The 10,668-nt window shown below is 30.7% G+C and overlaps 3 protein-coding genes across 3 annotated transcripts in view; all 3 read left to right on the top strand.

The window, feature by feature from the left end:
* Positions 1-10,668, top strand: part of LOC130677519 (oxysterol-binding protein-related protein 8) — a 69,699-nt gene that overhangs the window by 39,996 nt on the left and 19,035 nt on the right. The window lies entirely within an intron of this gene.
* LOC130677522 (uncharacterized) lies at positions 11-2,819 on the top strand. The gene is made up of 2 exons (XM_057484306.1): positions 11-805; positions 877-2,819. Exons 1-2 carry the CDS (start codon positions 625-627, stop codon positions 2,799-2,801), a joined length of 2,106 nt encoding a protein of 701 aa, XP_057340289.1. The 5' UTR covers positions 11-624; the 3' UTR covers positions 2,802-2,819.
* LOC130677528 (uncharacterized) lies at positions 3,211-6,237 on the top strand. The gene is made up of 8 exons (XM_057484316.1): positions 3,211-3,349; positions 3,597-3,861; positions 3,953-4,147; positions 4,302-4,379; positions 4,460-4,564; positions 4,663-4,922; positions 5,686-5,860; positions 5,940-6,237. Exons 2-8 carry the CDS (start codon positions 3,609-3,611, stop codon positions 6,059-6,061), a joined length of 1,188 nt encoding a protein of 395 aa, XP_057340299.1. The 5' UTR covers positions 3,211-3,349; positions 3,597-3,608; the 3' UTR covers positions 6,062-6,237.

The following is a 10,668-nucleotide window of genomic DNA, read 5'->3' as shown; positions in this document are numbered from 1 at the left end:
CCTTGGCAGTTGACCATTGGCCCAAGCCTTGGCCAGTGCTTGGCCCAATGGTTCGATTATGTTAAGCCGAGCCTTGGCAGCTGACCATTGGCCCAAGCCTCGGCCAGTGCTTGGCTCAATGGTTTGATTACATTAAACCAAACCTTGGCAGCTGACCATTGGCCCGAGTCTAGGCCGAGGCTTGGTCTAATGGTTTGATTAAATTAAGCCGAGCCTCGGGTAGTGACCATTGGCCCGATCCCTGGCCAGGACTTGGTCCTATGTTTTGATTGTGATTAAATCGAGCCTTGAGAGATAACCATAGGACCAAGTTTTCGTTTAAGCTGGACACAGCGATTTGATTAGTTTAGATTACTAAATTCAAATTGAAAAAATACTTAATTATGAATCGTGCAAATAGTTTATAAATATAAATATACAATATAGTTCTGTCAAGTAATCATACTTCAGTACGTCATTGTAAAATTCACATTTATTAATTATTAGTAAAATTACTAGGACAATAAATAATTTTAATTCAGTATAATTGTGTATAGATATGAAATTTGCGTTAGTGTTTGTCCGTATGTGTGTGTAACCAGTATTGTAAACATAACCTTTAAAAGTGGTAAGTGTCATATCACAATGTCTCGCAAACGTTCGAGTTCTCATAATTTTTATTATAAAATTAAAAAAGAGCGGTACATGAAAAGTGTGGCATCTGATTCTGATAGCGAAGACAGTGACGGTGCCAATGACAGAATTGTTACAAACAGTATATGCACTAATCATAGTGCTACTAATGATGAATCTCGAATTTTATTTGGTAAATAAAACAATCAATTAATATTGTGGTAAATAATTAAAAAAATCATAATCATATATATTTAATTTTAGATAAAGTGGATAGCAATGAAACAAATTCGTCTTCTGGTAGCTTTCATATTGAATCAAATGATCAGCTTCAAGATGAAATATCAGAGCCCAATGAAGTCCAGGTACAAAAACCTGCAGATGAAAATCTTCACTCCAAATTAATAAAATGGGTAATTAATAATATTGATAAATTACCTCTAACATCTGTAGATGAGCTTTTACAAGTTTTGATAAGTGAGGGTTACAAAACATTTCCTCCGACAGCTCATGCTCTTTTAGGTTATAAGCACTGTATTAATTCACAACGTGTATTAACAAAAAATGGTACTTTTGGGCAGTATTTATACTTAGGAATACTAAACGGTTTAGAAAACCGAATTGATCCAGGAGCATTCAACGAAGATTCGATTAAAATAGTTGTGTTCATAGATGGTATGAAAATATATAAAAATTCAAAAGGTCAACTTTGGCCTATTGCAGTACAGCTGTATGACAAAAAATATATATGTCCTCCTTTTATTGCTGGATTATTTTACGGTGATGCTAAACCTAGTGATGTTGGTAGCCTTCTGAATGATTTCGTCGATGAAGTTAAATTATTAGTTACTAATGGTGTGACAATACAAGGGACAAGTTATTCTTTTAAACTAGTCGCCTTGATTGCTGACGGACAAGCCCGAGCGTACTTGAAGTGCATAAAGGGGCCAATAGCATTTTATGGATGTGAACGCTGTACCATTAGAGGTGTTACAATACAAAAAAAACGCGTCTATCCGGAAACAAATTTTGAAAAACGCTCTAAAGATTCTTTTGATAATAAAACTCAACCTGAACATCACCAAGAGGATGTTACTACCCCTCTTATTAAGATTCCTGGTTTCGATCCAGTTAAAGACGTTATTCTGGACTCAATGCATTTATTGTTTCTAGGAGCAATGAAATATCTATTGGTGAAATGGGTAGAAAAGGGAAGTTCAGTTAGACTAAGCCGTCAAAATCGACAGACTTTCAAAAGAGTAATGGACTCTGTTAGTGAATATGTACCTAAAGAATTTCAGCGAAAGGTATTCGATACTGATGATGTGTCACATTGGAAGGCCACGCAGTATCGTTTTATGCTGTTGTATGCTGGCCCAATTATTTTAAAGTTCGTACTAAACACGAATGTGTACAAACATTTTTTACTGTTACACGTTGCTTGTCGCATTCTCTGCAGTGCAGAGCTAGTAGTTGAAAACGTTGATTATGCTGATAATTTACTAAAAAAGTTTTTTAAACTAATGCCGAAATTTTATGGAGAAGCATGTCAAGTAATGAACTTTCACAATCTGATACACGTTGCAGATGATGTGAGACATCTTCAAGCTCCATTGAGCGATTTCTCATCATTTTGGGGTGAAAATTTTATAGGCAAATTAAAATATTTCGTACAATCAGCAGCAAAGCCCTTGCAACAAATTATTAATCGTTTAAATGCTGTCGAAACCTTAGGCAATATTAAAATTAAAAAAAAATGTATACTTGAAGAGTATAATATTAATGAAAATGCAGATGTAATTAGAGATGATGAAGGTCGAATGATACCAGTCAACTCTGTCAAAATATATGACATGTTTATAAGCAGTAGTCCTCCAAATAATACTGTTCAATTAAAAAATAATAAGATCTTTATTATAAGTGATATACTTTTAAGGGAAAATGATTCCACTGTTAAAGATCTAAATGATTTTTATATAGAGGGCTTCGAAGGTGTTGGAGTAGAAGAAATATTTGTGAATCCATGTAAATCGAGTGACTTAGGCTCTGTTAAAATTAATGAATTTTCAGAAAAGATGAAACGTTTCTCATTGAAGAAAATGAAAAGCAAATGTTTGTTATTAAAAGTTAATAATGACAACTATGCAATTACATTTCTGCACTCTATTTGTACAGAAAATTACGAGTAAACTTAAAAACAAAGAACTACAAGAGCTAGCTATATTGTAATGAACTTAAATATTTTTATTTTCTGCGCACAGTTTTTATTTACTTATAAATAATATTCTAATTTTATTTGAATTTTCGTATATGTAATTCATTAATAACTTTCAAATTTAGTCATATGTAGTGAACAACTGTAATAAATATTTTTTTAGCCTTCTTATTTTATTAAATTAATTAAAATTTTTATTTCAACAATATATAAAAACTATATTTTGATTCTCAAATAGGTTTTATATAAATCTTGTTAAAGATAAAAAAAATAACCACTAAAAAATTTAAAAATGCCGCGAAATTTTTGAAAGTTGCGCAGCGATGTACTTATAATGCTGTGTCTCGCGTCTTTATTACGATGGAGGGGATTCTCCAGTACCTGCCTCTTCTAATCATTTCTATCAAGACGAAGTTCTACTGACTGCTGAATTTTAATTACCATTAAATATAACCATCATTATTCCTCTGGTATATTATTATTTATCGATGCTATTTTGTTATAACTAAATACTTTGCACATGTAAGTATATTTAAATACTTAAAATATTAATAATATCCAACGCAGCATTTTTCATAACCTCAAATGAAGTGATTGATTCGATATCAAATATCAAGAGAATCTATTTTGTAATAAAGTTGATGTTCAAATATTTCCAATTGGGGCGAATATCTAAATTTATATATTTTGATCTATTACAAAATATATACGTACATACATATATTTTTTTTATTAAAAAATTTTCACTATTTACCCATCAAACTTTTAGATTCTATCAATCATGGTTACAGCTGAAGAATTTTTAAATGATGCGATTTATGCAATCGTCGCATTTGATGAATATGATCATCATCAAAAAAAATTGATCGAACTTGTTCCAAGATCGTGGATTACGATTGACGAGGAAGATAACTGCACTTGTCGTTATCCACCTACTTCAATGGCACAAGCTTATATGACCCAATGGCTCAAAAATCTTAAAGAGCCAGAAGACACATGGTCATCTCATACTGTTGAAATTATCTCTAAAGCAAGTAAGTGTCTGTTGGTGTACTTGAAGCAAGTTTTACTAAATCTATAGCTACATGAATTTAATTAATAATTGTATCTTTCCGTACTGAGTAGACAATTATACCAAAGGATTACGCAGACTTTACCGGGCATTTACAACCGCTCAAGCTGCGAGCGATTTTGATGATATATACCAACCGGAATTGCGAAATGATACAGTTCATAGGGAAATTCAACAAATGTTTGATGAAACATCTTCGATAATAGTGACCGAACAATTACCTCAAGGCAACAGTGGTTCACCAGAAAGTAATTATTTTATATTTTTAATTTAATTTATTTCACAATACATTTATCATATTTGAATGATATTTCATAGGCTAATTTAAAATTTAATATATATGATTATCTATGAAAATTAATTGGAAAATTTTTTTTTTGCTATTATTTTATGTATCCATAGCTTCAACAAGCAATCAAAATCAAACACATCATGTTAATGAACATTCTCGGAAAGCTAAAAAGCGAAAAGCCAGCTCTGGTAATTTTTTAAACTCAGTTTTTAATTTTTTTATTTTTTCAGATACATTATTTATTAGTCTTTACTAAATTTTTTTACAGATGGTCTAAATCCTACAGTAATTGAAAATAATACAAAAGAAAAAAGCTCGTCGAAAATAGACGATAAGCTAACGGAATTGAAAAACAGCATGACTTCCAAACAAAGTATTCGACTCGATTTTTTTTTTAATTTTATTATCTTTTCATTCTAACTTCATTTGGAATAGAATAATTTATTTATTTTGAATAACGTGTAATTTTAGAAATTATGGCTGAGTATGTCGATTTAAAATTTGAGATAATGGAAAAGAAAATCACGAATGCGAAGCGCAGCATTCTTTATGACCTAAAAAATAGAACTCGTGATAATGTAAGCACCTCTAATCAACCAACATCAACTGCCAAAACAGTTGATAACTCTTGGAAAGAAAAAATTAATATTGAGTTACCGATAAAAGACGCTGAAACATTTTCAACATTTGATGATGAGTTGAAAGTAAATCTCGAAAAACAAGCAGCCCTTGTATGTATATCTTTGATTTTGATTTTATTTTATTAGAACCTGTTTGTTTATATATTGAATTACTAATCATAGCTGACAATTTTCCAAGTTGAAAAGTTTATTTTCATTTTTTAAAATGAACTTATAATAAGTTCAATAAATTCAATTTTCCACATTTTAAATGAGTATTCATTTAATTTTTTCCACAATCTACATTTTAAAGTACATATTAAGTATTTAAAGCCGTAAGATGCACGGTGGAGTCGTTAGGTCCGCCCAAATGACGGTGAATAATCATAGATTTGGGTCGAGAATCTATGGTTATCTGCCCTTTCCATGTGCTGTCACTTGCTATCACTCTCTATCACTTGCTCTCTCTTGCTATCATGTTAATATTTTTTTATTTATTAAATTATTTATTATTTATTTTTAATTCGTCTAAAAATATACAAATTTAAATATTAAAATTATCCATTTTTTTTTTAATTTATAGTTACGGTTCTTTTTTTTTTATCTTTAAAACAAAATTACAAAGGTTAAAATGAACCATCTATTACTGAAATAATCAATTGATGGTCGATAAATTATAAATTCTGAAATGAACAAGGCTGAATTGTTTAATTATAAATAAAATGTATTCAGTTGTCGACTTTTAATAAAATTTCCTATATTTTTTATATTTTGATAACTGCTAAGCTATGAACAAAAAGCAATATTATAAGATAATAATTGTCATTTAATTTGTTGTGTATTATCTTATTTGGATCAACAATTTATATTTCAGAAGACTATGTATCAAATTTTAACAGACGGCTCAAACTATGAGAAAGCCATTAAAATGATAATGTCTGAAATGATTTCAAAAGAAGTCCAACTATTATATAGCGGTGCTGGACGGATCACAAAAAAAGGGGGAAAATTAAATTTTAGTACAACTAATACTTTTACTTTAATTGAAGGTAAATTTATTATATAGAATTTAATTAATGGTAAAACTGTTATTTTAAAAGTATACGCAGTATAAATTAACATTTTCAGATTTTATTAAAGAAAAGTATGGAAATGAAAACCGTCAATTTAAAGTATTAACAATAGTCAGTACTTTTCTTTCGGGTGCAGGCGATCGTGATGGTGGAAGAATATCGCGTTCAAAGAATTAATAGCATATATTTATTACATTTGATTATTTTTACTTTTTTAAAACATTAATTCTAATTAGTTCTTAATGTTTATCAACATATCAGCATCCAATATTTTTATAATTTGATAAGGTCATGCAATGTTATAATAACAAATTTAAATATTTTTTTATAAAACTAAGTATATAAAGCATACTATATGATTAATAAAATATTCTTTTATCCTATAAAGTTTCCCGAGGCTCGGTCCAATTTCAGATTTAGTACTTCCCAAAACTTGCCATGGGCTCGATTTTTCGTTTCCCAAGCCTTGGCCGAGGCTTGATATTGCGTTTCCCAAGCCTTGGTCGAGGCTTGATAATTCGTTTCCCAAGCCTTGGCCGAGATTCGATATTTCGTTTCCCAAGCCTGGGCCGAGGCTTGATATTGCGTTTCCCAAGCCTTGGCCGAGACTCGATATTTCGTTTCCCAAGCCTTGGCCGAGGCTTGATATTTTGTTTCCCAAGCCTTGGCCGAGACTCGACTCTCTGTTTGCCAAGCCCTGGCCGAGGCTTGACTGATTGCTTCCCAAAGCTTGGCCAAGGCTTGATTTATTGTTTCCCAAGGCTTGGGACATGGACATCATCCAAGGCTTGGACCAATGCTCACCCAATGGTTCAACCAAGGCTTGATCAAGGCTTGCGCCAAGGCTCGGGACTCTGGCATGACGACTGGCCAATGCCTGGTCCGAGCCTTGGCCAATGGTCCCTTCCTACCAGGGTTATATTCTTTAAAATGTAACTCTAAGATTATAAAATGTTTATTTTAAAAATAAAATTTTTTTTCGATTTATAATCATCCATAAACGCAGCAAAGTTATAGATATGATTTCATATTTGTTATGAAATAAATAACATTATAATGATCATATATAGGGGAAGGTCGGGCAAAACGGGAACTCTAAGGAAATAATGGATTTCATGTGGATTTAAGTATACGTTGAATCTTTTTTTTTTTTACTTCTATTTAGAGTAATTAAACCAAATTTCCAACAGTTATAGAAAAAAATTTTTCACTCCGGTTGGAAAAAACGGGCCACCCTCAAAAAATAAGTAAAAAAAAATTTTTTCTTTTATTTAAAAAAAAAGACTGTAATAAAGTCGTTTAAATCTAATGTAAGTAAACATAGAAATTTGCAATACTGTTAATAAACAAAGATGCCGAAAAAAAAAAATTATTGAAGATAAATAAATTTTATAAAATTTAAATGTAACGAATTAGACACTGTGTGTATTTTTTGTAGCCAACGTATATATTGTATGTGCACGGAACAATTATTCTTGATTGAAATGCTAGTGTGTCAATGTGTCATAGTGAAGACGGTCCATGTTGGCCACCTGACGTAAATTGAAACACATACATACAAAAATTACAATGTCCGTAGTAAAATTTATAATGGTTACAGTGATTTGTGATACAATCGTTATCAATTTTAAGATGGCCATAGTCATTGTTACATGTGTTTATTCCGATTCCTGCGTGTGTGCACGAATACATACTTTCCTGGCTTTACAGCATTATTTAATGTACTTTAAAAAATTGTGACCATACATTAAGTCCACTGAAAAATTCCTAAAAAAAAATTTTGTTAGAGGAATAAATTTGAAAAATAATTTTGGGATACTCAAAAGTGTACAAAAGTAATGATTTAAGTCGTAAGTGACTAAGAAACAAAATTTTTCACCAAATTTTTTACAGCGGCCCGTTTTGCACAACCGGTCTCGTTTTGCCCGCCTTTTCCCTATATATTTTTTAACATATTAATTAATTAATATTCATATTTATGACTAATTTTGACTTGCCAATAATTTCAAAAAATCTTTTCTAAATTAAATTTAAAAAATTCTGTTTAAGTTTGAGCGTAAACATGGATCTTATTTGAAAGTGGACTTATAATTTATAAGCTACAATTAAATGTGTTGATGATTAGGATGAGTCGGACATGAAGGCGATGCGGCGTGACTCTTTCGCGGCTCGTTACGCCACAGAATCCACAATCCACATCACAATGTGCTCGTCAGCGCTTACGTGCATTTATCTTTCTTGCATTATGCTGAATCAAATGAGCAACTAAGCGCTCGGGTACAACCCAAGCTGGATTGAAAGTGTAGTTGGTGTGGGATCCTGGATGCTGGATAGATGGATAGATGGATGGTTGGATGGATGGGTAGATGGATGGATGAGAGAATGGAGACTCAGGTGCATGTGAACGGATTTAAGTTATGCTCATCCGTATATTGTTACGATTCATGAGTTTCTCATTCAAATGCTGTCGTAATCGCAAATGCTTCATCGAGAAATTGTTTTATCATTTTCAGGTTCTTTGTGTTTGTTTGTTTGTTTGTTTGTTTGTCTATATTTCATAGACCCAAAACCGATATGCTCTGCTAAATATTTTATCTTAATATGTTGTTATTTTTTGTTTGTTCGAAAAAAGTAACAATCGAAATTTCAGTACTTTTTTATCGGAAAAAATTTTTACAATTCAAAATGTTGCAATTTGTATTCAAATTATCGGATTATGAAGATTTTTATTTTGAAACTTCAAATCTCTGTTTTAAAATTTTTTATTTAATTTTTGAACTTGTAATTTTTTAAATATAAATTCAAAGCTTATATTTGGTCAATGCGATTGATAGCTTATTGTTAAAGCTTTGAAAAAATTTTTATGAGCAGGCTACGATTTTTTAAGAGTGTAGAATGTCAAAACAAAGTTGTTTCATTAAGGGAACCACTAGTGTGAAATTTTGAAAAAATCATTTTTTTTTGGCATACTTTGATAGGACATACATCCAAAAATAACATACTAAAATTTAAAGTGCACTTGAATAGTTTTTTCGAGTAACAGCCATCTGAAGAGCAGCTGCTTATTGGTTCTCGAAAATACATTTTTCAAAATTGCTGCATCTCTAACTCGAAGAGAAATCATCCGATCAATTGGATTTGAATTGCAGCTTCTTTTATATACGTTTCTACGTACCATGAACTTCCAGTTTTCCGATCTAATCAAAAATGTAATTTTGGCTGGCGCGAAATTTGAAATTTTTTTTTTAAACTTCGCCATACTGTTAAATTAAAATTTTTTTCTTAGCTCGAGAATCATGATACTGGGAATACCTTCTAGTTTGATAAACTTTTTGGTTTTTTTTATGTAATGCACTGTGGCAGTCACTATCACTGCAGTGGGGGGCTTTTTATTTTTGAGCGTTGGGAGATTGTGAATAACTCATAGAATTTTGAATTTTTTGGTCCAAAAATTTTATCTTGTATTCATTATATATCCACAAATATATCCTTCAAATATTAAAACATTCCATGCAGTAGTTTTCTTTGAAAAAATTCCCAAAAAATCATCTTTATTCAGGCGGTCACACTAATGGTCCTCCTTAATTTTCACATTTGGAAAAAATTTTAAAAAAGAAGATTTAAATCAAGACTATGTTGACGATAAAAATTTCACATTCGAGTTGAAAAAATTTTTTAGCAAAAATATCTCAAAATATTTTGTTTTCCATTCATTTGGAAAATTTTTAAAAATTCTATATTTAAAATTTCGTTATTAAATTTATCAATAAATTAAAGCATCTCAATTCTAATTGAAAAAAAAATTTTTTTTTGATAAAACGAAAAATAAATAATATTTTAATAAAAAAATACCAAGAATTATTTATTGTTGATAAAATTTATCGTCATATAAATCCAACAATAAAATATTTTCACCTCAATTACTTTTCCCATATAAATATTATCAATTGTCATATTAAGGACATTTAAAAAAGAAAAATTCTGCGTAATAGACTAGATAAAAGTCCATTGAACATCATCAACTAAAACGGCCAGTAGTTTTCATAGACCCAAATTGTGATGACAGTCAATATTCTCATGAAAAGAGACACAAAATGGGCGGTCTTCTCACATTAGGTGTCGGGATCATGAGTTAAAAAATCTATTATCATCGCTCGTGTCCACTTTAACAGTATTATTTTTCAATACAGGTGTACATTGACTTTTGAACTACTGTAGACTCGAGTCATTGATCATCAGTCATTGATCATTGAGAAAATTTTATGCTACCGATTGAAATATCTCCCAAACTCTACTATTAAAATTTTAAATAACCTACAATACTAGACTATCTATATCATAATAAATATATCTATACATACATACATAAAATATATAGATAGCCAGTGAAAAGTTGAATGAACAGAATTTTCAACAATAGATTTATTGTATTTTTTTTTCTTTTTTTTTTTTTTGAATAGTCATGTCCTCTGTCGCTTCTTCCCTGTTGTCATGACAATGATCATACCTGGGTCATATATATATTTATATAGAGTATGGTATAAACAGGACAAAGAGTCCATTTGTCAAGTCGGCCTATCGATGAGCACTTGATATTCCTAAGGTCTATAAGGTCTAAGGCGTTCCGCAAATTTATGTTGAGATGTTACAACTTTTGGACACACAGTCACGCATGGATATGAAGAAGATGACCGGTACATTTTTCCAAACTTTTTTTAGATTCTTATGCCCACTCGAGCATTAATAATACTTATGGACATGTGAAAAAAAAAAATAAAATAAAG

This window comes from Microplitis mediator, chromosome 11 (assembly GCF_029852145.1).
Source record: "Microplitis mediator isolate UGA2020A chromosome 11, iyMicMedi2.1, whole genome shotgun sequence".
Taxonomy (NCBI): Eukaryota; Metazoa; Arthropoda; class Insecta; order Hymenoptera; family Braconidae; genus Microplitis; species Microplitis mediator.
Note: the sequence above shows the minus strand (reverse complement) of the source record. Positions and strands in the feature narration are given on the sequence as shown.